General features: G+C 39.9%; 1 protein-coding gene and 1 long non-coding RNA gene across 2 annotated transcripts; one reads left to right on the forward strand and one right to left on the reverse strand.

Moving 5' to 3' along the window:
* Positions 1-2,202: 2,202 nt before the first annotated feature.
* On the reverse strand, positions 2,203-9,245 carry RFK (riboflavin kinase). Its single transcript, XM_032675816.1, has 4 exons — positions 8,940-9,245; positions 7,184-7,335; positions 5,768-5,870; positions 2,203-5,221 (listed from the first exon to the last, which is right to left on the reverse strand). The coding sequence occupies exons 1-4, from the start codon at positions 9,145-9,147 to the stop codon at positions 5,091-5,093; spliced, it is 594 nt and encodes a 197-aa protein (XP_032531707.1). The 5' UTR covers positions 9,148-9,245; the 3' UTR covers positions 2,203-5,090.
* On the forward strand, positions 8,953-27,845 carry LOC116780613. Its single transcript, XR_004354534.1, has 3 exons — positions 8,953-9,507; positions 27,090-27,213; positions 27,524-27,845. It is a non-coding gene; the product is annotated as an uncharacterized LOC116780613 (long non-coding RNA).
* Positions 27,846-27,887: the final 42 nt, after the last annotated feature.

Genomic DNA, 27,887 nt, shown 5'->3' on the forward strand with positions numbered 1-27,887 from the left:
AGGCCCCACCACTAGTCTTCAAGTTTTTCTAGATGCCAGAGTTAAAAGTGTAAGTATTTCTGAGTGTTTTGTGTTTCTAGCCTAAGGTAAGAAGTAAGTTGTGTTTGTTTCCCTGTTAGCTTCTCTGTTTCTGACTACCCCTAATCTAATAAAAAAACCCCTTAGCTGTCCTACCAACTTCCTTTGTCTTTAGCCTTATACCATCACAGCAACAAGAGCACAACTGTGGTACTAGAAGGGTAAAACAGTACCTCTGACACATTAAAAAGTGTACACTGACCTATATGTTCTACCAGGTCATTTAAAAACAAGACCCCTCCTACTTGACCTCACATAGTTTTGGATTTTTAATTGATGTTATCAGATGACTGTGTATTATGATACACTCTACCATCAGAGAGCAAAACCCAAACTACTTACTTTCTTACCAGCTGATTTTGCTTTTCCTTTTTGTTGGAATCATTACACAGATCTGGAGAATACAGCAAGGCAAAGCCACAGTTTTTCATGAAGGTGGGTATGAGAAGCTGTGAATCAATCCAAAGCCTTTCCTCCTCACATGAGCAACTACTTCAAGAACATCAAGTGATTGAGACTGGAGATGAAGATATGGTATATACGGGATAGGATGGCAACAGTTCAACATATATTTAAAAAAGGTCTCCTGGGAGACAATGAGGAAGATAACCTTTGAATAGGATGGAAGTTATTTATTTAGAGATCTCTTTACTACTTTATAGATTTTCCGCTTTGATACCTTTCTTACAAAATTATTGCACTGTATTTAATAATTTTCTAGCATGCTAAGCTCAAGATTTCAGTCAACATAGATCATGAGAGGGGCATAATTTCTAAAACCATAATTTTTCTAAACCTTTACATAACTATTCCGTAGGTTTTTAGGCAGCACTCTAGATGTACGCTGGTTTAAGAGATATATTTCTGTCCATTCTGTAGAGAGCAAATAATTTGCCAATACATATGTGTGTACATTGTAACTATTACTACCACCCATTCAAATGTGCCCTAACACATTTACCAAGAACCATGCTAATCACTATGAAAGCATGAAGAGATAAACAGAATGGGCATATTTATCTAATGTCACTGGGATGGGGTGCAGGTAGTTTACTACTGTGGAATTACAGTTGCAAAACAATTCATAATACAATAGCTGTTTCTTTGTTGATATCATCTGATGCACCTATGCTCCTCCAAAGCCAATGTTTTTCCTCATAATCTTTTCCAGTGGAATTGCATTTATGACACGACCTGTTCCACCAAGTAATCCATAGTTTCCATAACAAACTTCATTGTTTGTATGAAAAATATCTGAAATATTCTATACACCATCAATACCTAAGTAATCTTAATTCCAGTGGTTTTAAATAGTGTTTCATCACAAACAGAGAGTTTGGATTTACTGCAAAGTGAAATACAGTCAAGAAGTACACTGGCAAAAGAACTTTTGTCCTTTTTATGATCTTCCTGGGCCACAGAGAACAGAAATAAGCACAGAGTACTTACAACAGAAAATTTCCATTTATCTTTTAAATGGTTCAGAAGTCTGTTGTCAAAAGCATGTTTTCTGACAGATACCAGCCTACACTGAAAAATCTACATGTGACATAATAAAAGTGATCCTTATCACATATACCACCCCAAAGTGTTACACTCTTTCCTGATGTAACTTCAGCGATGCTACAAAGAGGTTATATAAAGGTTTACATATAAACAGTTGCCAAGTGTGGAAGTATGAGATTTTTTTTTTCCAAAAGTGGCCAGAGCCATCCTAATGTGTTTTAAGATACAAGTTTGACTCTCCTTCAGAAGCAGCAGATAAATCTTTGATGAATGTTTGACAGTTGAAGCAGAACATAGAAGAATGCAGTTCCTTCCATCTGAATCCTAAAAGGAACAAGCAGCTTTTGAGAAAGCTCTGTAAAAGAGTGTATAGACAAACCAATTCAGGGGTTTCAGGCTGTGAATTCTAAGGCTCTAGCTTCTGCAAGCTCAGACCGAGGCACTGAAGTCCCCAGAGTGGGGCCAGTTTTCAAAAACAATAAGAAGGCTGAACAATATCCCATTACTCTTCCATCAGTTCAGCATTTTAGGCAGTCACCTCTACAAAGCTTTGCACAAAACCCAGACCACTAACATTGCAAAGAATGGCAAAGGAAAGGAAATCCAAGACAAGAAGGATAATTTTGTCAATTACAGTTCCTTTAGTAATTGGTACAGTGTAGTAACATCAACCAAAATAAATACAATTATTTGTACATAATACAAAAATATAACCCTTCATAAATTTTATACTGTGCTAGGAATTATGCATTGAGCTTAAGCAATGATATATAACATTTTCTCTTAAATAATATGGACAGGTATACTTAGCCAAATGAATGTAATAACATTTTCTCGAATTTGAAGACAAACACATGAAGAGCAGTTTATTAGTTCAGTGTATCCATATACGACATCTTAGCCAGGATTTGAGAGCAACCCAAGTCTTTCAAGTTTTCCCATCGCCACTGTTCTCTATCCATAGCACAGTAGTTCTATAACCAAATGGTGAATTCAATTTTTGATAGTAGCATTTATTTGCAGATACAGAAGAGTATTATTCAGACAACCAGCTTAAGGCACCATGGTTTCCACAACTGACACATGACATTACTGGAAAAAAGAATTTTAAAGGCAGCTATGAGTGTTTAACTATAGTACTACAATGAACAACAATCTATTCTTGACAACACACTTTGTTGACTAGTGTGGCTTTTGTTCTCTAAACAGAGTAGTAAAATATATGATTTTAACATTAATACAATCTGAAGAATGCATAAACTCTTTGCACAAAAAAAATAATTCTCCCTTCATCCCTCCATTTTAAAATGTAAAAAATTCCAACCACCACCCTTGTAAGACAATTCTTTTACAGACTTTTTGGAAATACAGTTTCCAACAAATTATATAGTAGAAGTCCACTAAATCATCTCCATTATCCTTTAAAAGAAAGTATATCTAACTGCTGATAACTGTTGTCCCATGTCCCTCTCCCCCAGTTCTGTACTGAATCTATCAACTCTGCAATCACCAGCACTGGTGGACAATTTATTTAAATGAAATCAAGTTTCTCCTGGAGTCCTAAAGAACAAACACAAGTCCTTGACTTCCTTAAGACCTCTTGATCTCTTCCCTAGCAATAGCCCATGATACTGGCTAAAATTTAAAACAATATGAAGTGAAACTATCATCCTGACAGCACCTGCCACAAAGACCCAAACAGCTACCTTGTCAAAACTCTCTTAAACCTCAAGAGTGAAAAGTAGGATTCAAATAGAATCATAGAATCAACTGGGTTGGAAAAGACCTCCGAGATATCAAATCCAACCCTTGATCCAACACTACTGTGGTTACTAGACCATGGCACTAAGTGCCACATCCAGTTTCATCTTAAAAATCTCCAGGGACAGTGAATCCACCACCTCCCTGGGCAGCCCATTCCAACGTCTGATTACTCTCTCTGTAAAAAATTTCTTCCTAATTTCAAACTTAAATTTTCCCTGGCAGAGCTTAAGACCATACTAGGATAGGACCGTAATAGGATAGAATAGGATAGGACAAGGAATAAATTAATTAAATTTCACTACAGAAATTGTGCATTCCATACTGTACACGGTAGTTCAAAAAACCACAGCCGAGACACATTCACAGAATCATTCAGAATTTCAGAATATGTTTCAGACACATCACAGGCAGATGTCAAAAGGCTATGGTCATGACAAAGTCACTGCAGCTTACTTGCTTCCATTCCATTTATCAGAGAAAAACAAGAGTAGATTTGGCATCACACCTTACATACTTGGAGAAATATTTTCCAAATTACTATCAATTCTGATAGTACTCCCTCCATTTACCTATCACAGAATAGCCAGGGTTGGAAGGGAGCTTCCGAGATCAGGTCAAATCCCCATTTGTATTCCTGCATTTCAGAGTAGGACTGTCTGCAACTACTTGTAATAAATAACGAATATCCACTACAGTGTTGACATATTATGCAATGAATCCCCAATGGCTTTCATTTGTGTACTTGTCTACTTGGTCAGCCAAAACTTTGGCTCTTACCTGCATGTCGTGCAGAGCATTAATGAGATTTTTCTGTGCCTTACAATAATGCCAGCCTTGAAGTCAGACATTTTATTGACAGTGCAGAGAAAGACCTCAAGATTTTCCCCATTTTCTCATAACAAATACCAGCAGCATATAAAATGCACATTTGCCTCTCACTACCTATTTTCCCTTTAGGTTCAATGAGCAGAAATCTTGTAATATTGTTTCTGCATCTTTTGCCCCTGAACTTTTACAGTTTATTGACTTTCACATTCATTTCCTGAAATTAAGTGAAACACCCCCCCACAGGTCATGTGCTGTCATATGTACAAGCAACTATGAAAAAGTATAGCTCAGATTCCAGTAACATAATGAGCAACAGTGATTTCCTCCATTTCAAATAAACTTAAAATAAATAATTTCAATTAAAGCAAGAGCTTAAACCATGACAGCAATGTAATATATAAAAAATAAGACCTATAGAGAATTAATCTTGCTATTGTTACCTGATCATATCTAACCACAAGAAATTTCTGACTCAATCAACAGCAAAATTTCCTAAGCTAAAATCCAGATCTAAGAATGACATAAAACAGAAAAGAAGCTGGAATAACATTCTCTATGTTAAAAACAGACATTCTTCATTAACTGAACTATCCATACCCTAGGTTTACAATTAACTTTGGTCATGTTCTGAATATACTCCAATTTCTGAACAACTGGCAACTTTAGGATACAGAATTTATCTGTAAGGACCTATTACAGCCTTCTAGTCCTTTTGCATGACTGGGTTAATGTTGAATTAACCAAAGAAAACTGAAATCATCTTGTATGATTGGTTCCAATCTCAGTTACCTAACAGATATACGACAAAAAAGCACCTATGAAAGCAGTGCAAACGTAAAGGCTCCATGACAGGGAAAGAAAATAAGAAAAAGAAGTTCAAACAAACAAACAAATAAAAAACTGTATTGTTTTTCTCAGTGGTTGTTTACTATTTTGCCTTCTGGCAGATGAAAGAAGTTATCTTCTTTGAGTTTAAGATGTTCCGATAAATCTAGCTGTCTTTTTGCTTCTTCAATGTCTTCCTGAATTGCTGAAATGAGCGCCTCTGAAAAAGGTAAGAATATGGGTATTTAAAAGTTGGTCTGAATTTTGAACACAGTATCAAGTGAAAACATGGGGTACCACAAAATATCAAAAAACAATCACAGAAGTAGAATACAATTATGAGGTCTAAAGGCAGAGTTCTTTGGGTTTTCAAACATGACAGAGTTGCATTTTTACTTGTTACAAGCACTACTCTCTTGCTTTTCCAAAAGACTTTAGCAGTTCTGTTTTAATACTAACAGTATTGAAATACTATCAGTATTGAAATACTACTGCATTTGAAAGAGAAATTAACACGTTCAACTGATGCTTCTACAACAAGTCCTTGATTTTAAATTACTCCACAGACAGGTGACTGAAAAATAGTTTTCTAGTGGAAGATGTGGGGGTATGGGTTTGGGTTTTTTAGATAATGAAAACGTTTTACTGAAATTTCAAAGATTAATAGATAAAACATCTCATAATAGAAGGAAAGACAAGGAAGACACAGAACTTGCATGAGTAAGACATAAAAGAGATTAGTTCGAGGGAGACCTCCAATACTGACCTAAGGAATCAAAGTTTTTTTCCGGTCGAATATATCCAACTATGACTATACTAAGAATTTCTCCATAAAAGTCTTCCTTGAAGGTGTGGATAATATGTGTTTCCTAAAGGAAGAGAAATAAGTGGGCATTTATTATGAACTTAAGAGTTTCTTTCCCTCTCTGTAAGCATGTAGACCTAATATCCATCATTCAAATTTTCCTCAACAGAGAACAATAAAAGGGACGTTTAGTTTAGAATGTACAATGGAAGATTAAAACACTAGGGCTTTAGTTTATATCATGAAGAAGAATTACATTTTGCATGAAATTTAAAAAAAACTACTCACTTAAAGAGTATTCTGATAGCCAAAAGGGAAAAAATAACCAAACCAGAGAGACGTTACTCAGGAGAAATGCTTCACCACTTCTCAGAGGTAATATTTCCAAGGCAGGAAATCTCAAACAAAGCTTAATGTTTCATCATCAAGTTGATGCATCCAAATAACTATGAAGATTTTGATTGAAGCAGCTGGCTTAAGGTGAGCTTTTACAACTAGCTCACATTGGAATTTAATGATAAAATTCAAGAACAAGTGCAGGCTGAGACGCAGTTCCACCTTACACTCAAAAACATTTTATTCACATCTGCCTCTTCAAAATAGGTCGACCCATAGCATATACCAGCAGAGCTATCATATGGGAAGCTTTGAACTACTTGCTCAGGAAACTTATCTGCAAAAATTTTTAAAAGTATACATTTGCCTAAGACAAACACTTAATAGCGGAGATTCACGCCCAAACAAAATTGTTTTCAATAAATAAAACAGAGCTCTGCAAGACTCAGGGAAAGCACCAGCACCTGATAGCAAGAAAATCACAGCTCGAGATTTTAACTTCTCCATCCTATTATTACACACCTTCAAATATTTATTCTGTATATAAAGCCACATCACCTCATGTTTGGATTCCATAATTTAAGAGAAGTATTAATAAAAAAATCATTGAAAATTAAGATGCTCCAACATCTCTTATTTGAAAAGCAGATACACTGCAGAAAACTATAGATTATTAGTATGTTGCAGCTCATGCTAGGGCTCTCATAAGCGGTAAATTCAATGCATTTATCAACTTATGCTTAACTTGCTATCAGCAATTCGAGCAACCATCATTTCAAGTAGTGTTATACTTTTATTTTAGAAGTAATTAAGAAATGGTGGAATAGAAAGAACAAAATAAATTTTAATCACCTACATGTCTATACTTGGGGGATAGAGAGAGTATATTCTTTATAGAATATAAATATGATATAGATACCAAATGCATTTCTAAGAGCAAATTCCTAGATCTCGTTCATGAATTAAATTCTGCTTATCTTATTAAAATTCAACATCTGGCTCGTGTTACAATAAAAATCTCACACAAAGCAAAATTCTTACCACTGATTTCTTAGTATTCCTATAGAAAGGGTTCCATCCTATGCTCAAAACCATTTTATGTACATCTCCATTTCCAACACAGGCCCATCCATAGTATATACCAGTAGAGATATCAGGTGGAAAGCTTTCAACCACTTGCTCGGAAAAGTTAGCTGTAAAAATTTTAGAGAGTGTAAAATGGGAGTGAATCTGTAAGTCAAGGACATAACAGGATCTTCAAATACTGAAAAGCCAAACTCTGCCTATGTACTACTTATAAATGTAACACTGGCATTCATGAGAATAATGCAACATGCCATTTGGTAAAGTATAAAACAACTTCATAAAATTCAGCCCCTGTGGCAATACCAGAGGTATTACATCTATCTTGCATTGGCCTCTTTAGCCACCAGCACGCTTGTAGCAAATGTGGGTAGAGTCCTTCCCAAATCTTCATTCGCGAAGCCTGGCCATGATGATGACATCTTTTACACATGCTGCATTTTACAGTTCACTTTCTCTTCTTCAATAATAATTAATAAACATGCCATATATCCAGTCAAAATGCATTTCACCTTTAGGATAACTATCATAGCTTTAATATGGTGAAAGATGAATTAAAAAATTTAAGTTTTTTCTGCACTGTAAAATAGCATCCTAGAACTATTTATTTGTTAGTAAAATACTTACCTATGAAATAAAATATGCAGGAATAAATGCAATTATTATTTAACCACTTGTCAATTTTGTACGAGTTGCCTTTTGGAGACATCTGTGGAATTCTATAATTTTCTTTGAAAACTACAAAATTATAGCAAAATGAAATTCCCCTCTGATTGAATTTAACATTCTCTCAAAATTAATATCCTACTTCTATTTACTAGGTGGGTAAATGTCTTCATGCAAGACATGAAGTTGATTTAAAATATACATTTACTGCATTTTTATCAAAGCTAAAAAACAGTGACCCCCCTTCCCTGTTCCACAGTACCAACACAGCATTTATAAGCAATCAAGGGAAAAATGTGAAATCTTGTCAGAAATTCAGCACCACGAGAGTGGTCTCGTAGAGTTTCACATCTGTTACAATTAGTGCAACATGACTGCTGACTTCAGTGGTTGTTTAAGGCATTCAGACAACTGAGAAAGATAAGGAATAGGCAAATATATTCGCTGTAGGCGAAGCCCACCTACTCGGTTTTAACCTCTGTTTTATTCCCCCTGAATCTTTCTCCTTAAAGCGATTCCCAATACCTACTCCCTTTCATGTTCTTAGATTTATCAGAACGGTGCCATAGCACCGTGCATGTGATCACTTATCTACATGCTGCAGACCATCATGACTAGACAGAGATCGCTCAGAGAAACCGCTTAACAGACCGAGGGGCGGGGAATAACACAAAAGGAGAATGCAAGACTCTAAGCAATGCAGGAGGAAAAAAAGGCTCAGGAAAAGGCTGACACGGCACAAGGCAGGGCTGTTTTCGGGAAGCCAAGTCACGACAATAAGGCAGCACTGCAGGGCAGCCGGGCGGCTCCTGGGCTGAGGCGAGCTTAGTCACGGCGCTCCCGCACCCTGACGGGCAGGAGCACGGTGCGGATGCGGGTCCGGCTGCGCTCGGGGCCCGACAGGGACCGGCTGCAGAACCCCCGGCCTGGGTTCTCGCCGGCGGGAGCGCTCCTGGGGCTCCGTGCGGACCCCCCGCCGGGCCCAGCCGAGCTAGGCAGACACCCCGCCCGTGCCCTTCCCGGGAGGTGCCGCCCCCGCCCCGCTCACCGGTGGGGATGCCCAACTCCTTGGAGCCTCTGCCGAAGCCCTTCACCACCTCCCCGCGGCAGAAGTACGGCAGGTGCCTCATGGCGCAGGGCAGAGCCGCCAGCACCGCCAGCCCTGCGCCGCCGCCCCGCTCCGCCGCTACCCCTTCGCACAGGGCGCTACCAACTACAGGGGAGGATGGGGCGGGGCGCTCTTGCTTTCTCTCCATACGGCTCTCCGGCGGGGCTTGCCCGCCCTCCGGAATGGGCTCGTCCGCCCCGCATGCCCAGTGCGCTGTGTCCGGCGCCCGGAGGCGGTCTCGGGCGGAGCGCGAGTGCCGGCGCTGTGGAGGGCGGCGGGCGCGGTCCCGTGTTACGGTAACAGCCGTGGCCTTCGCTCCTGCCCGCGGGACTCTCACGCTCCGCGCCCCGGGGACAGCAGGGCCCGGTCCCTCCTGCGGCTTCGTGCCATGGAAACTGAGCAGTGGCAGCTGTGACTGTACTGCACCAGCTGCCACATCCTGACCCTCTCATCTGAAAGGCTGCGCGTCGCACCCAGGGCCCACGCGATAAGGATCGCCGCTCCCTTGGTAACTCTGGGTTTGCCTTTTCGTTTAGAAAAGGCCAAATGCTTCACTGCACAGCAGACATTTGTGAAAACTGAGAGCAGAACTTTTTGTTATGTGGTAGTAACCCACTGTAGTTGCTTGTTTAAGAAAAAAAAGGGTCAAACTGAAACAAAACCAAAAACTCCAAACATTTTTACTCACGTCTGATTTACCATCATGCTCACATTCCTTTTCTGTCGTTATCATCGGTAGTGCAGGGATCTCCTTTGGACAAAAAAGCACCAGGAAGTGCTCTTCCTGTGTTCACTCTATATAACTTAAAGAAAAATGAAGGGTAACAGAGCATTTCCCTTCAATTCCTGTCTCCAGTTGTTCTTTATCTTTTTATGTTGATAAAGCTCTTTAATGTATTTAGGTGATTAAACCTCTTTTCTATGGCCCTCATCTGGCTCAAATAAATTTGAGTTTCTCTAAGTTCAAAATAGTATTAGGTGTGAAAAATGTCTATAATCTTTGTAAATTACAGAGCAGCTAGCCTGCCAGCAGACAGTCTGTATCAGTGATACATAAGGCCATTTGAGTTCTAGTGTCTCATTCAGCACTGCTGTTCTGCACATAAGCATATTTGTGTTTAAACGCATAAGTATCTAGGAACACCATCAGAATCCCTGAAGTGAATTTGCAGTCTTTTCCCCCTTCTATTACACACTTGCTGATTTCACCAGTTTGATACAGGTTTCGTTCGCGAAGCCTAGCCATGATGACAAGAATATTTCAGGACTTCCTTCTAATTTGGTTAGCTATTTTTTAATGGGGAAAAGCTTGTAAACATCTATGACTTATGCTAGTATTTAATTGCATTCCAAGTAAATAACTTTTGAAAAACGGGACCTGTTCTGAGAAACTGACTTATATGTCATACTTTTAAAACACTGTTACCACTTCATGGAAGCTGAGGTCACAAGCTATTTTACATAAGAAGGCAAAACCAAATTTTAAAAGTGATTGTACCTTAAACTTAACTTCTTCAGTTTCTTTTATCTCAGTTCCCCACCATCCTTTTTAGGCAAATGTTTAAATTCATTACTTCAGTAGCTTTTGAGTAGCTTTGACCGACTTACAGAATCACCATATATGTAGCTGTTACTGAGTAACAGAGTGGTGGTAGTATATATGTAAGGAGGAAAAGTGGAAAAGAAAGATATTCTGAGTATGTACTACCAGATCTATTCTGTTCTGCTGTCTCTGAGCATGTAGAAAATAATGCTACAAAAAATGTTTTAAGTGGTATTTCATAATGGAAGTGTCTTGAATATTAAGTCCAAATCTTGAAGTCATTGCCTAGTTGCTTAACTAGTGACAGACCATTAACAGTTGACAGTGTGACCCCATGGCCACTAGTTTATTTCAGCCGAAGCAGAAGAAACCCTTATTTTCCAAAACTTGTTTCTTCCTGATAGCAACGAATCATGCAGCAGGTTCGTATTTAAGGACATACATATTTGTATTCTTTCCTCCCCACGCCTTTTTTTTTTTTTTTTTTTTTTTTGTAACGAATCCATCTTTTCAGAACAAATGTTGATGTTCTTGTGACATCCACAAGATGGCACGCGTGGAATTCTTTTTCAACGTCTATAGGTTTGGGCAAAAGGTTTACAACCTCTGTCACCAAGAAGACCTTGAAAAATACTAAGTCGAGGAACTATTTGTTTAAGAACTACATGGTTAATTAATTTCACAGAAGTCTAAACGACGATTTCTCTCTCATTCTGTCAAATAGTTGAAACATTTTTAATTTTTATCAGTTTTCATGATGGGTAGCTGTGATCCAGCTACATTAGCCCCCCTTGATACTACGTCCTTGTTTTTGTTTTGTTGTTAATTATATCTAGTTCATATTGGAGGGGGGGATCTTGAACGAGTAGAATTTAGTTAACTAAAATTTAGAGTACTTAATTCTGCTAAAATTTAGTAGAGTTAGTAGATATGTTTCCTCCAAAAGCGTCATCAAATTTTAGTGATGAGCATGTCTGCTGGCATTGTCAGTCAAGAGAAGAACAGTTTGATAGTTCCTACTTGCAGTGAGAAAACTCGTGCTATTTCAGGCAGCTAGGGAGGAACTTCTGTTCCCTGCTTATACTACTGTACCTACAGTTATTGTTGTTAGTGGAAGGCATTTATATTTTTTTTCTAGGATGTATATACCGCCATAGAAACCAGAATAAAGAAAACAGAGCATGTGTTATGTGTAGGGCCCATGTCAGGGTACCTGATTGAATATAAGCTTTGCGGACTCATCATACCAATATTTATTGCACTGCAGAACATACTCTGTTCCTGTTGGTTTGCAGTAAAACGTAAGACTTGTATCGCATTACAGCCCTGTGCCAGAGTCCCGTCTCCTGCTCGCGTGCTGCAAAAGCCTGCATTTTTATGCAGGGCTTAAGGTGAGAGCAGGAATATCCTGTTTCCTCCATGTGATATGGAAAAATAGCAAAACCATATCTGTTGGATACTGGGATATTCTAGCCAGACTGGAAATTCTGGTTACACTAGGCTCAGTGAAATATTCAGGAGCTGACTCAGAGAAAAAAATGCCATGTAGTAAAACTAGCAGCATTTTATCCAGCTCCTTGGAAGTTTCCATTCCCAGAGTGACAAAACTCTCATTGATTCAGGAGTTCGATTCAAGGACACTCTGGCAATCCTTAATATTAGTGTGCTGAAACCAGGTGATGAAATAAAGATATGTACTAAACAGTCATGTAAGTCACTTGTTAGACAAATGACAACAAATACCTGCTTTGAAAGTATTTTTTCTGTATTTTGGTCTGGAATAGGAAACCAGAGAAGTTAATTTTTTCTTTTTTTCCTTTTATTTTTTTTTTCTTTATTAAACAGTCTGAAGTTTTGTTCTAGTTAAATAGACCTAGGTATTTCTCCAAGGAGAAATACCTGAACTTTAATGTAATGGCTACCAAGACTGCATTAGATTACAGTGAAGCAACAGGTATGATTAATATCTGCATAATAAGGCGTAGGTGATATTATCTACTGAACATCTTCTAGTAATGACCAATCATTCTAGCAACTACCATTTGAATGGTGCTAAACTATGTATGAGAGACAAAACTGGTTTGATTACTACTGGTTCAATTCAGATATTGCAGAAATATAACATAAAGGTATAAAGCTTCATGCTTTTGAAAGTTTATATCCATGTGTTCAAAAATTCCTTCAGCCTTTGAATCACTATTTCTCTCTCTACTGCCTTTTCTCCACACCAAACCCTCAACTAGCTTCTTAAAAATGCGTAGCATTGCTTTCAACTAGCTTCCCCTTTTCTCTGCATAGCCATTGTATTGTGCCATGTGGACCTGCTTCATGTTTAGTGCTCAAAATTCTCAAAATTTTAATCCTGCTGAAGAACCCAAGCTTTGCTTTTTTTTTTTTTAACAACAAGTCTTTAAATGCATTTTAAATGCCCCCCTAATTTTCCATTTTCCAAAAATAGTTTAATAGATGTCTTAGATTAAATAACTGTGACCTAACTAGCTCTAATTAAGTTGGATCATAATGATCATAATGGTCCTTTGAATGTCAGGTGTGTATCACACATATTTTTTTTCCAGCCACAGCTGGCCCAGATCAAAATGTTTGTAACCAGTCAATCCCATATTATAAAAGCAATTAAAACCTTTGACTTAAATTCTAAGTTGCTACAAAAGGAAAGATACAACATAGCCCGATTAATGGTTTGGCACAATCCTCAGGAGAATCCTACCAACGGAGGCTTTGGTAGCACAAGAAAAGTAATACAGGGCAAGGCATCTCAGGGAATTTATTACCTTGAAGATAACTAAATGAGATTCTCATATGTTTGAGAGTCTCTGTTCCAAAATACCTTGAATTTCTCAACAATCAACACAGATTGTTACCCGGAATCCCACAATGAAATGTAGAAGAACAAGACTAGGGATCTCAGTGACGTACATTAGGAGATGTTTACTGTATTGTCATGACGTGTGCAATGCCTTGCAGGTAGAAAGATGTTAGACAACTTGGAGGTTCCTGTCAAGCTATTTCTGAACAGTATTCCTGCAGAAATAAGTGTTTTCAGCTCATTAAATTGAAGAAATATCAGAAATAACTTCATTTCAGATTTTGGTGAGTATGTATAGTTTCTGTTTCTGGTAAGTTGGAAAGCAAACAAAAATTATATACCGAAATATTTTCTGACCTAGAACTTAATACTACTGGGCTCTTAATTTCTGCTCTTCATTGGGAAGAACAGAAGGCAGAAATGCTAAAGGCTTACAGAAAAGGTAAGAAATCTGTCAAAAGGAAGAGCCTCTTAAATGTGCATAAGCTTAAATGGGAATGAGTACAGAGATAAAAGGAGCAGATATTTGATGTTTATGAAACTTCACGAGTTTGGGAAGACTTTACAAGAGAAAGTAAACCAGTTTGTCAAAACAGTTGTCTTTACTGCAAGATGACAGGAAGAATAAAAAATTGAACCAGTGACCACTGAATTAATTCATGGAAATACTGTGAATAACAGTACCCTCTCAAAACCACAAAGATGTATTGCCCCAGTGGGGGCAATAAATTTGCTTTTTTATGTCCAGAAATAACCTGGATAGGCCCTCACCTTATTCTCTTTGCAGAAAGCTGAAAAGGTTTTATTAGTGTTCAACCTACATAGGACAAAGCTTTTTTACACATACAGTAACATCAGAAAGAGTAGAAGATGAAAGTTATTGTCCTAGTGACTGACACTGCAGAGAAGAGGCAATGAAGAAAATAGCTGTAATGTTGATTACCAGTTTTTAAGATAATTTTCTTTTTCCTTCCTTGAGCTTGCTTTTCCAGCCTTGATCACACAGTAAGCAATGACTGAGCAAATAAGAAAGATTCTGGTGAAAATATCTCATTGCTAAAAGGAACCTGTAGTTTATAATACTCCTGCTGTCACCAATATATGATGCTGGTTCCGAAGCATGCCTGCGTTTGTGACAGCACTGCCATCTATATAAGGCAACCACTCTTACATTTAGTGATCTTCTTTCTGTTGCCTACTGAAGAAATAGGAGGTGATTGTCCCGCTCTGCTCTGCACAGGTGAGGCCTCACCTTGAACATTGTGTGCAGTTTTGGTCACCCCGATATAAGAAAGATATTAAGCTCTTAGAGAGTGTCCAAAGGAGGGCAATAAAGATGGTGAAGGGTCTTAAGGGGAAGCCGTATGAGCTGCTGAGGTCACTTGGTGTGTTCAGCCTGGAGAGGAGGAGACTGAGCGGAGATCTCATTGCACTCACAACTTCCTTGTGTGGGGAAGAGGAGAGGCAGGCACTGATCTCTTCTCTGTGGTGACCAGTGACAGGACACAAGGGAATGGCCTGAAGCTGTGTCAGGAGAGGTTTAGGTTGGATATTAGAAAAACCGTTCTTCACCCAGAGGGTAGTTGGGCACTGGAACAGACTCCCCAGGGAAATGATCACAGCACCAAGCCTGACAGAGTTCAAGGAGCATTTGGATGATACTCTTGGGCACATGCTGTGACTCTTCGTGATTGTCCTGTGCAGGGCTAAGGGTTGGACTTGATGGTCCTTGTGGGTCCCTTCCAACTCAGCATATTCTGTCGTTCTGTGAAATAGCCCTAACCATCACTCATGTCTGCCACTGCAAAGAGATCCTTCTCCATACATGCTATTTGACCACAACCGTGTGTTTTCTGAACAGAGGAAATATTTGCACAACAATGAGGGTAAGTGTTAGCCATAATTTCCACAGTTGATTTTCAGGCTGCATTCCATATGCTGTGCACACATCCTGGTAATCCTGCAAGCAGCCTGTGCCAGACGCATCAGTGCTGTGAGTAGAATGGTTGCTCTACGTCAGCTTCCCAAAAATTGCCTCACTATGGACAGACTGCAGTCACTTGCCCTTGCCAGTAAGCATGGCTGGGTGCTGCCCTAACCATTTGCTTAGTCAAACTAAAGCTATGAATACAAAACGCATGTACAAAGAAGAATCCCAGAAGCAATACAAGACTTGCTCTGAATAATGCAGCTGGTATGTTTGTTGCTAAATTAATTACATTGTGGAAGCAATGTGTGCTACTTCTTCAATTCTCCCAGTTAAGCTGCACCCATCAGAAATGAAAAACTTGTTTTTCTCATTGGGAATTATAATTGAAAATCACTCCTCCCCCCTACCCTCCCAAAAAAACCCCAATTAAAAAAGCCCCAAACCAAACCAAATAAAACTAAACAAAACCCCAAACCTCAGGACTGTTTTAGGGCATCTCCTATTCCACTTACTTTTTGAGGGGTATCCTGAGCTGCAGAGGTTCAAAATAGCTCATCTGACTCCCTGCTGGGTTCATGCGGAGATGTTCTAACCAGTTTTTCTACATTATTAATATCCCTACCTCCTGCACTTGGATTGCGCATTTTGCCCCACACTATTTACCTTGGCAAAGAAATAGCAGTGGGAACCCATAATTTATGCTACTAAACAGGTTGAGCAGAAGATTCAGTAGAGCCTGCTTTACCTTACAGAACTAACCATCTCCCAAACTCAGCATTTTTCAAACCCATCATCACTGTAGTATCAGACAGGTTTAATAAAAAGAATCATATATCCCTTCGTTGGCTAAAAAAATAAACCAGAGATTCATGACTGTTGTCAGCCCTGTACTTGCACTTGTACTTTGCAACCAGAATGTACTAATGTGGAATAAATATTTTGAGATATTGCAAAATATTGTGAGTGAAAAAGAGCATCATATTCTGGGGTGGTTTGAGTGATCTTCCACTTCCTTCTTTGACAGAAGAGAAGAAACAGTCTTTTTAGTTTTCAGATTGATATTTTCTTACATCAGACTAGTGAATTCAACTGTAACTAACTGTCTCTAGAGATAAGAAGGTGACACAAAAGCATTCAAACTGTTTTGTCTGATATAAAGAGTATAAAAAACCCTAAGTAAACAAAGATTTTCTTCTTTTAAGGAGAAATCAAGCCATGGAAGAGAATCTGTACAAACATCTGTTTTGAACTGCATATTGGTTTTTATGCCAAATATTTAATAAATTTTTACAGCCTATAGTAGGCCTGTAAAACAGAATATAGGTTTCTAAACCTGTTGCCTTTTGGAAGAACATAGAATCATATAATAATTTGGGTTGAAAGGGATCTTAAAGATCCTCTAGTTCCAACACCCCCATTACGGGCAGAGACACCTTCCACTAGACCAGGTTACTCAGAGCCCCATCCAACCTGGCATTGAACACTTCCACAGATGGAGCACCCACAACCTCTCTGGGCTACCTGTTCCAGCACCTCACCAGCCTCACAGTAAAGAATTTCTTTCTTAGTTTGAATATATATTAACAATTTAAAGCCTTTACGCCCTGTCCTGTCACTACATATCCATGTTAGAAGTCACCCTCCCCCTTTTTTATAAGCCCCCTTTAGGAACTGGAAGGTTGCTATAAGGTCTCTGCAGAGCCTGACTGATCCAGTCTGATCAACACCAACTCTCTCAGCTTCTTATTCATAGGAAAGGTGCTGCAGCCCTTTGATCATCTTAGTGGCTCTCCCCTGGATTTGCTCCAACAAGGCCATGTCTTTATGTTGGGGACCCCAGAGCCGGACACAGCACTCCAGGTGGGGTCTCATAACGGCAGAGTAGAGGGGCAGAATCACCTCCCTCAATCTGCTGACCTCACTGCTTTTGATGTAGTCCAGGATAGAGTTGGAATTTCTCATGAGCAAACACACCCAAGTCCTCCTCAAGGCTGCTCTCATTCCATTCTCCTCCCAGCCTGTATTTGTGCTTGGGATTGCCCTGATCCAGGTGCAGCACCTTGGACTTGGCCTAGTTGAACTTCATGAGGTTTGTGCAGGCCCACCTCTCAAGCCTCTTTAAGTCCCTCTGGATGGCATCCCTTCCCTCCAGTGTGGTGACCACACCACAAGCTTCATGTTGTCAGGAAACTTGCTAACCTAATACCAAATGACCTAGCTGTTTGATATATTTAGAAAAATCTTTGAGAAGAGGCTGTGAAATAACATAACATTAGCAAATAGAGTTATGCTTTTTCTAGCCTTCCGGTTCACCACACTGCCCTGTTCCTGGCAGCTCACTCTCCACATCACTCCTCAGTAGACAACTCATAATCCTCCAAAATGTCAAATTTAGAAACAAAGGAACAAACAAGGAAACTCCATCAAGCTTGGTGCTGTGACCATTTCCCTGGCGAGCATGTTCCAGTATGCAACCACCACATCGGGCAAAGAACCTTTTTCATAATATCTAACCTAAACCTCCCCTGACACAGACTCATTCTGTTTTCTGTGGTTCTATCACTGTTCACCACAGAGAAGAGATCAGTGCCTGCCCCTCTGCTTTACCTTGTGAGGAGGCCATAGACTGCTATGAGGTTTCCCCTCAGTCTCCTCTTCTCTAGGCTGAACACACCAAGTGACCTCAGCTGCTCCTCATACAGCTTCTTCTCAAGGCCCTTCACCATCTTCATTGCCCTCCTGCGGATGCTCTCTAGAAGCTTAATATCTTTCCTACATTGTGGTGCCCAAAACGGCACACAATGTTCAAGGTGAGGCCACTCCAGTGCAGAGCAGAGCGGGACAATCCCCTCCCTTGACCAGCTGGTGATGCCCCCCAGGACACGGTTGGCTCTCCTGGCTGCCAGGGTACTGCTGACTCATATTCCTTGCCATCAGCCAGGACCAGGTCCCTTTCTGTGGGGCTAGTCTGCAGGCTCTCATTCTCCAGTGTGTCCACCCATCCAGGGTTGCTCCATTCCAGGTGCAGAATCTGGCACTTGCCCTTGTTAAAATTCATATGGTTGGTGATTGCCCAGTCCTCTGATTTGTCAAGTTGTCCATATATATGTTTGCCAGGAATACGGATTATATTAAGTTCTAACTCATAAAAAAAAATAAGTAATTTTTATTCAGAAATCCCAAAGTTAAGGTAAATATTTCCTGTGCATTATTTGGTATTATATCTAGTGATTTTTATTCAATCAACTCTTGGTCCTGAACCAATTTCTGAAGAATCATGTCTGATACAGAAAAGGTCCTTTAATGTGTACTTGCTTTATTAGCAAATCCTGAGTATGTTCAGCAATAACCAATGTGATTAACATCTGCTACTTCACTTTATGCCCCTTCACAATTAGAATGTGCAATATTTTGCTGTGGTGAGAATGACTATTTTTTTTTATCTTTTTGACTTCTAACATAGGAGAGAGTTTCTTTCTTTTTGTGAGAACACCAGAGTAGTTTCCCAGAATAGTCTAGCAATACATTACTCTTCTTCATACAGAAGGCTGCAGCACTATGACAGAGAAGCATAATTGTCAACTCTGGACTTCACTCTAAGCTTTAAGTGAATATGTTTTGGGCCCAGACCATAAATTTTCTTGAACATATCTTGAAGTATTAGTCAGAAGGTAGCTGCAAGAAGCAAAGGCTGCAAAAGATTTGGACAGTCATGTCAATGACGGCAGCAATGCAATCTCTACATCTATGCAGAATATTTAATCAGTAAACCTAAAAACACTTAACAGAAGAAATAATTGCCCTAGCTATTTAATTCAGAAACCATAGATACCAGAAAATCTGTACATCAAATCCTCTTTCTTCTCAGTTTATATTAGAAACACATTTTTGCAAAGGCACATTTTCAAGTTACAATATTAGAAAAACTTCATATTTACTTAAGTACAACTTTTCAGATTGAGATAACCTCTGTTTATTTGCCATCCTTTTCTGACTTAGCACTAGAAAATAACAGACTACAGGTCTTCTTACACAACAGCTTTTTTACATCAGATTATTGAGAGAATGGTGATTTGCTTCAATGATTTTCTCTACTGTATCCATTTATATCACTACAGCTTGCTGGTGTCTGCTTGAATAGAGATTTTTAGCATAGCACTTGCTTATAATCTTCATTTTCCTTACTTTAGACAACATGGGGAAGAACGTGCTGTCTCAGAGTATAGGATGGTTTCTTTGATGGTAAATCAAAAGTTCATTGATTTCCAGGCTGTTTTAAACCCTTCTGGTGAACACCATGCTAAGATACAGCTAGCAGCCAATCAACAGATTAAAAAACTTTAGGAGTAAATAGAATGTCAAATAAATTGATTAAATGAAGATATTTGAGTCACAAGGCTTTTGTACTGGACAGCAGTCTCTTCAAGGATGCAGTTCAAATCCTCATCTGTAGATCTTGAAGGAAAAATGGTTTTCTTCGGGGTGGCAACAATCTGACTTCCTAGCTGAGCTACAGAGATGATTTTTAAGTATGTGCCAGCAAACAAAGAATATTTGGTTATAATATTTTTCCATACTAAACATTTTTACATTATAGTGCAAAATTCTGAATTTTGCTTGCAAGTCAGGTTTGTTTGTTTCTTTGTGTGTTTGTTCATTTTACATAAATAAACCCCTTTTTATATAGAGTTGTTTTGCAGTTTCAGTAGGTTGCCAGCAGCAAAAGATCCCTCTGAACTTCTTACAAGGAAAATGGTGTGCTATTTTTCAACAGTTCCATTCTCTCATTCTTTTGAGGACTATTGTGGACTTAGTACTGATAACAAGAAATTAAACCCTTTCTTTCTCACAAGCTTCTTACCTGTAACTCATCATCAAGAGAAAAATACTTCCTGCTTTTTTGATTGTTTCATTTTTTAAAATCTGCCATAAAACACCACCACCTATGAACACTACATGATAAGACAAGGCTTAGAAATAGAAGGACCAATGGAAAAAAAATCAAAGAGATCCAGCAGAAATTCTGTCCCTCAGGAAGGTATAATGGAGCTGCTGGGAAAAAAAAAAGATGAGAAATGTGCTTTTTCTTTTTCATATTGGCTTGTATGGGGCTGTGCTTTGGATTTGTGCTGGAGACAGTGTTGATAAGTCAGGGATGTTTTCATTACTGCTGAGCAGCACTTACACAGTGTCAAGACCTTTTCTGCTCCTCACCACACGAGTGATTGGGCTAGGGATGCACAATGATCGTTTAGATGAGGGGATTGAGTCTACCATCAGCAAATTTGCAGCTGACACTAAGCTGGGGGGGAGTGTCGATCAGCTGGAAGGCAGGAGGGCTCTGCAGAGGGACCTGGACAGGCTGGAGAGTTGGGCTGATTCCATGGGATGAGGTTCAACAAGGCCAAGTGCTGCACTTTGGCCACAACAGCCCCCTGCAGCGCTACAGGCTGGGCACAGAGTGGCTGGAGAGCAGCCAGGCAAAGAGGGACCTGGGAGTCTGGGTTGACAGGAAGCTGAACATGAGCCAGCAGTGTGCCCAGGTGGCCAAGAAGGCCAATGGCATCCTGGCCTGGATCAGGAACAGTGTGACCAGCAGATCCAAGGAAGTGATTCTTCCCCTGTACTCAGCGCTGGTGAGGCCACCCCTGGAGTACTGTGTCCAGTTCTGGGCCCCTCAGTTCAGGAAGGATATTGAGGTCCTGGAGCAGGTCCAGAGAAGAGCAACAAGGCTGGTGAAGGGACTGGAGCACAAGTCCTATGAGGAGAGGCTGAGGGAGCTGAGGCTGTTCAGCCTGAAAAAGAGGAGGCTCAGGGGAGACCTCATCACTCCCTACAACTACCTGAAGGGAGGTTGTAGCCAGGTGGGGGTTGGTCTCTTCTCCCAGGCAACTAGCAGTAGGACAAGAGGGCATGGTCTTAAGCTCTGTCAGGGGAGGTTTAGGTTAGATATTAGGAAGAAATTCTTTACAGAGAGGGTAATCAGGCATTAGAATGGGCTGCCCAGGGAGGTGGTAGATTCTCTGTCCCTGGAGGTTTTTAAGATGAGACTGGATGCGGCACTTAGTGCCATGGTCTAGTAACCACAGCAGTGTTGGATCAAGGGTTGGACTTGATCTCAGAGGTCCCTTCCAAGCTGGCTGATTCTATGATTCTACGGGTTGGAAGGGGACACAGCTGAGACAGATGAATGCAATTGACCCAAGGGATATCCCAGATCATATGGCATCATGCCTAGCCTAGAAACAAGGAAAAGAGAATGAATGTTTGGAGTGATGCCTGCCCATGGGAAGGAGGGAATGAATTCCTGGTTTTGTTTTGCTTGTGTGCACAGTTTTTGCTTTACCTATTAAACTGTCCTTATCTCAACCCACAAGTTTTTTCACTTTTACCCTTCTGATCCTCTCACCCATCTTGCTGTGAGGAAGTAAGCAAGCAGCTGGATGGGAGCTGATTCCCAGCTGGGATAAAACCATGAAAAGAAGAAACTTGGTTTATCCTGCATATTTGAGATTACTTTATTAATTGATATGTAAGTGAAACTACATGTTTATCAGACTGTACTAAGGAAATATACTAAGTATTCTTGACCTAGAAAGTATGAAACTGTTTAAAGGTATCATGTATGAAGAAGAAACTTAAGAAATTCTCCCAAGAGACCTCAATTTTATAGGCAGTCTTAAAATCTTAGGGAAACTCTTGTTCAGCATCTATCTGTGACAGACATGAGACACTCAAACCTGAATGAAATGTTTACATAAAACCCAGATTTAAACTTTAGGGGGGGGGAAGGTGTGGTGAATTGCAGAATGTAAATTGACTAGTCTGTAATTAGGACCCCACATGTACCCTCCAGGGCAGAAAAATAATGGACTATGTGACCAAACCACTAAATCTTGGAAGCATAAAGAAACAAGACAGATTTGGAAACTTAAGTCTGCAAAATCAACAGGACGAGTTTGGAAAGGGCACTGGGAAAGACTGTATAAGGTATAGTAGAATACATAACCCAGCAATATCCATCTTTTTGATAAAATTGCTCCATTTCCATAGTAGAAAAGAACTCCTACAGAAGTACTGGAAAATTCATGTGTTCACATTTCATACTATTGTGCAGTTTCTCAGGAATCACATATATGGTGTGTATGTGTATGGAGACTGACTGCCCAGAGGGACAGAGACAGACATTCTGTTGCCAGCAGAGCAAATTTTGTTTAAAAAAAAAATCCTTAAAATTGAAATCCTTTTGAAAAATTTTCAGCTTATGCCAGCAGAGCAACCCTGCTATAAAACAGGAACCCACAATAACAGATAAGATACAGGGAAAGTCTAACTGAAAGAAAATCCAGAAATAATAAAAGTACTGTCTATTTCAAAGAAATTAGACAAAATGTCATGAAGAAAGCAATATGAGGAAATTATAAGTAGGTGTTGAGAGCCTGATGATAAAGAAAGAACAAAGTAAGGCAAGAGGTTAATGCTGTACATATAAATAACATCCAAAGGCACTTTATATTCATGGTCCTAAGCTGGCATTAATGTTTGCATATGCCCCAAAAAAAGTGTTGATACAGAATTCGTTTTTAATCCTGTCTACAAGTAGCAACACTGGACAGTATAACATGAAATTGTATTAGCTATATATGCTATACTAACAACCCTGAAGTCTGCGATGTCAGCAAAATGCATATAGGAAGCTTAGCACCAGACTAGCAGTTGTATAAAAACTAGCAACAAAATACTGTCATTGTAAAAATATTATAACTTAAAGGTGCTGCTCATGTGATATAGGATCACATGAGTTTACTGTTCATAGTGGAAAGAAAATAGATGTTTAACTAGCAAAACATGAGCACAAGAGAATATAAACCAGTTTATTGTGAAATTGTTCTCACAGCTTGTATTGACTTTGCATGGCAAGGTTTTGGTAGCAGGGCGGCTGCAGGAGTGTTTTTTGTGAGAAACTGCTAGAACCTTCCCCCATGTCTGACAGAGTCAGTGCCAGCAGCTCCAAGATGGACCCATTGCTGGCCAAGGCTGAGTCCATCATTGACAGAGATAGTGCCTCTAGGATAGCATATTTGAGAAGAGGAAAACTTGCTGTGCAGGAGCAATTGCAGTCAGAGAGAGGAGTAAGAGTATGTGAGAGAAACAGCCCTGCAGACACCAAGGTCAGTGGAGAAGGAGGGAGAGAAGGTGCTCCAGGCACCGGAGCGGAGGTTCCCCTGCAGCCCTGGTACAGACCATGGTGAGGCAGCTGTGCCCTTGTAGCCCATGGAGGGCTGTGGTGCAGTCTATGGAGGACTGTCAGAGCAGGTGGATGCCTGAAGAAGGCTGTGGCCCCATGGAAAGGCGCCCACTCTGGAGCAGGTTTGCTGGCAGAACTTGTGACTCCACAGTGACCCATGCTGGAGCAGTCTTTTCCTGAAGGACTACATCCTGTGGAAGGGACGCATACTGGAGCAGTTTGTGAAGGACTGCTGACTGTGGGAAGGACCCAAATTGGAGAAGTTCATGGCAGGGACCATGGCAGGGACCCCCACTGGAGCAGAGAAGAGTGTGAGGAGTCCTCCCCTTGAGAAGGAAGGAATGGCAGAAACAACACATGATGAACTGAACACAGCCCACATTACCCATCCCCATGTGGCACTTGTGGAGAGGAGGTAGAGAAAATCAGGATTGAAGCTGATCCTGGGAAGAAGGGAGAGGTGGGACTAAAGGTGTTTTTATGATTTAGTTTTATTTTTCCTGAACTTAATATTGGTAATAAACTTGTTTCCCCAAGTTGGGTCTGTTTTGCCCGTGACAGTAATTGCTGAGTGACATCCCCCTGCCCTTACCTTGACCCACAAGCTTTTTGTTATATTTTTTTTCTCTCCCCTGTCCAGCTGAGGAAGGGGACTGATGGAGCAGCTCTGGTGGGCACCTGGCATCCAGCCAGGATCAACCCACCAGCAGCTGTAATAACAGACCACCTTCAACAAAGAGAAGGAGAAATGAAACAAACTTTACTGGGAAAGCTGAGTTATGAAACAGTTAACAGACAATCATAGGAAGGGCTTGAGCAGAGCATTGCAGATACACAGTCTGCAGTCCTTTCAGCAGTTTGATCACCTTTTAAGCAATTATGAGATGAGGCTCCGAAATTCATGAAATGTCTCAGAAGTGTAGATGACAAATGAAACTGACTCAAACATTAGTTCAGAATTCCTGGTGTATACATAGACATACGTCTCCATGTATGTATGTATGTATATATGTATTTATTTACATTTGTATACATAATATTGGTATTGATTTATTATTACTTTGGGAAAGGGGAATTTCTAAGACAATTGATACTTTTCATAAATAAAATTTGAAATAGTTAGAAAGCTTCAAGTTTGTGTCTTTTTTTAGTATCTTGGGAGGACTTCAACTGATTCTCCTTATGGTCAAAGTACTAGCTTTGCCAGGCTACACCAGGCTGATTTTTCACCACTTTTGCCAAAGCAGCCAGCAGGAGGGGACATTCATTCCTCCAGCAGAAATGTTAACGCCAGGCTTGCTTCTCACATTTTCAGTGCAATCAGCAAGTCACACTTTTTAGCTGGATCAGAGTAACAAAAAATAACATAAGTGGTTTGATTCGGTTTACTTGGCAAAGTCAGTGGGGTGAGGTGGTGGCTGCAGGGGGAGGCCTTGTACAGGACACAGCTGGTTCCAGACAGCTCCAAGATGGACCCACTGCTGGCCAAAGCTGAGTCTGTCAGTGATACTGGTGGCACCTCTGTGATAATGTATTTTAAAAAGTGTAACAACCACTGTATAGCAGCTGTGAGAGAGAAGAGTGAGAAAAATGGAAGAAATAGTCCTGCAGACACCAATGCCAGTGGAGAAAGAAGGGGAGGAGGTGCTCCAGATGCTGGAGCAGAGATTCCCTGCAGCCCTCTGGAGAAGAACACAGTAGAGCAGGTTGTCCTGCTGCACCCCATGGATGACTACTGTTGAACAGATATCCACACGCAGCCAATGGAAGATCCCATTCTGGAGCAGGTGGATGCGTTTTGAAGGAAGCTGCAGGCAGTGGATAGGCCATGCAAGCTCCTGGCAGGAGCAGCTGCCCAGGGCAGGAAGCCATGCTGGAGCAGTCTGTCCTGAAGGACAGAACCCTGTGGAAACGACCCACAGTGCAGCAGTTTGTGAAGGACTATATCCCTTACAGGGACACGGAAAGGAACAGCATCAGGATGAAGGAGTGGCAGAGAGGAGCAGTTGCAGACTGATCACAATGCTCTTGCCTCATGCCCCTGCACCACTCAGGGAAAAAGAAGTAGGAGAAGTCAGAAAAGAAGGGGTGAAGTTGGGCCTGAGAAGAAACCAGAGGAGCTAAGGGGAAGGTGGTTATAGTTTTTGTCTGTTTTTTTTCTCACTATTCCACTCTATTTTTAATTGCAGTAAATTAATCTTTCCCAAGTTGAGTCTGTTTTGACCATGATGGTAATTGCTATGTCCTTGTCTTTATTCCAACCCATAAGCTTTTCCCTCTAATTTTCTCACCCTGTTCCATGAAGGAAGCAAAGCAAGAGAGCTGGGTAGGCATGTGGCAGCAAGTCAAGGTCAAACCCACCACAATGGTACAATGAGAGGCCCCTACTTTACTCAGTATATGTTTTACAGTTAATTTTGTCAACTCAAGGCTCCTATCCACTCCACACAGTTTTCAATTCTGTAATTAGCACTAACTGCCAGCCAGTGTCCAGGAAAGAATTTGTCCCAGGATGTCCTTGATCATACGGTACTGACGTAGTTCATTCATACTAAACTTATTTAAACTTACCTGAAAAAATTGTCTTTCAAAAAGTATGACAATTCTGTGTAAACACACAACAGCTAAAATAAAAGAATATCTGTAGTATATATTACACATGGTCTGAGCAATAAAATATGACCTTCCCTTATTAACTTTAGGCATGAGCCATGCTCGTCCCTACAAATTAATACTCACTCATACCAGAAGACACTTTGTTCCAAAGAGAAGAATGCTACAATGTGCTTCAGATGTATTTTTCTTTATTTTCTTAAATGGGTTGAGGTGTCTTCCTTCTGTCAGACAATGTTTTGTGTTAAAGTGGTTTTGGCAGCTGTGATCATCTTCTTAGGACCTTTTATTTCAACACACGGTGTTTGCATTTCTCTGGCCCCACCCTTGACTTATGTAGAGGCTCAGCTTTCAGCAGTTCATCTATTTATTTTTTTTCCCCTATTCAGGTAAAAAGCCAGAAGTATGGGGAATCTAGGGCAAGAGCATCTCTTAAAATTTACAATAAAAGGAAATGTTACTAGGTATGTTTCCAGAAAAGACAGTACGAATTTCTGGATTGTAGCAAATCTTTCCTTAGAGAAGGCTAATGTAGTAAGATCACAGTCTCTTTATTTGAGAAACCTTCAAGCCCTAGTAGAATTCAAACCTGAGGTTAAGATCCTCTGTCTATATGAGGTTATATATATATTAGGATCTTGTATATTCCTAAAGCTAGGTCTGAACTACCACAAGAAACAGATATTTACAGATATTTATAACAGATATTTATAAGACACAAAAACTCAGTTAACATTACAACATGCTAGACCATGCTACTTTCAGGAAAAGGAAACTTTTACTTCCTTAAAACCGGTAAAATTGAGATGATACAAGAATTAGCAGTAAACACTAGGCTTAAAAAATGCTTTGCAGCTTAAACTTTTTGACATAGCATTAAAAAAATCTAAGGTATTTAGAAATGTTTTGTATTCTTTACGTTTTCCAAGAAAAAGCCTAAAAGCCTGAAGGCAGCTGTCAAATTACAAATGAGATCAACTTGGAGAAAGCATAAAGACAGCTGTCCCCTTAGTGGAAATATATTTAAGCTATATTCCCCTGCACTGTAACTATGTAAGTTTAGCCATGCACAAAAAACTATTCTTGAAACTTTCTCAGTGTTGTTTGTATGCCCTGTTCACACTGGATTCTTGGTCTTACCATATCTATGAAATACTCTTGTACAAGCTGATTTCATTCCAACCAATAAAAATTCACAGCAAAATCATTTATGTATTTTAAATTTCTTATATTTGTGACTTGCTTTTTGTTCACTTTTGTCTATATTTTGTCCCTAAGTTCCACTTTTTCTACTGTTTTAATTTCTCTGTCAGTACTTCCAAAATTGTAAATGACGTAACCTCTTTTCACTGTTGCTTTACAGCTGCCATACAGTCACATCTGTCAGTGGTCTGTCACTGACAGATAGCAGGAAGGGCAGCTTGTGGACTCTGTCATCTTCATATTCCGGACTCAAGGTTAGAAGAGTAAAAACCAGGTGCAAACCCACTTCATCCATTTTTTTTCAGGATCAGTTGACAAAAACTATCCATGAAAGGAACCATAAGCCAAACACTTATGGTCCTTGAAATGTTACAAAGCTGCAATAAACAAATGAGTCTTTGACAGCATGGTCAGCCAAGGATCACCACCTCTGTAATCATGTCAGTCTATGGAGAACTTCACTTTCTATCTGTGCAAGAGTTAGAGAATAAAAGACTTCTTAATTTCAGCTACCTGAAATAACT

This window comes from Chiroxiphia lanceolata, chromosome Z (genome assembly GCF_009829145.1).
Source record: "Chiroxiphia lanceolata isolate bChiLan1 chromosome Z, bChiLan1.pri, whole genome shotgun sequence".
In the NCBI taxonomy this organism is placed as follows: Eukaryota; Metazoa; Chordata; class Aves; order Passeriformes; family Pipridae; genus Chiroxiphia; species Chiroxiphia lanceolata.

Bases quoted from the DNA above. Each gene is read 5' to 3' on its own strand.
- RFK (XM_032675816.1), bottom strand. From the start codon at position 9,147: ATGGAGAGAAAGCAAGAGCGCCCCGCCCCATCCTCCCCTGTAGTTGGT. The intron at 5,871-7,183 runs GTAAGAATTTTG...CTCTTCCTTTAG, and splicing joins GGAATACTAAGAAATCAGTG to GAAACACATATTATCCACAC. The intron at 5,222-5,767 runs GTCAGTATTGGA...TACCTTTTTCAG, and splicing joins AAAAAACTTTGATTCCTTAG to AGGCGCTCATTTCAGCAATT.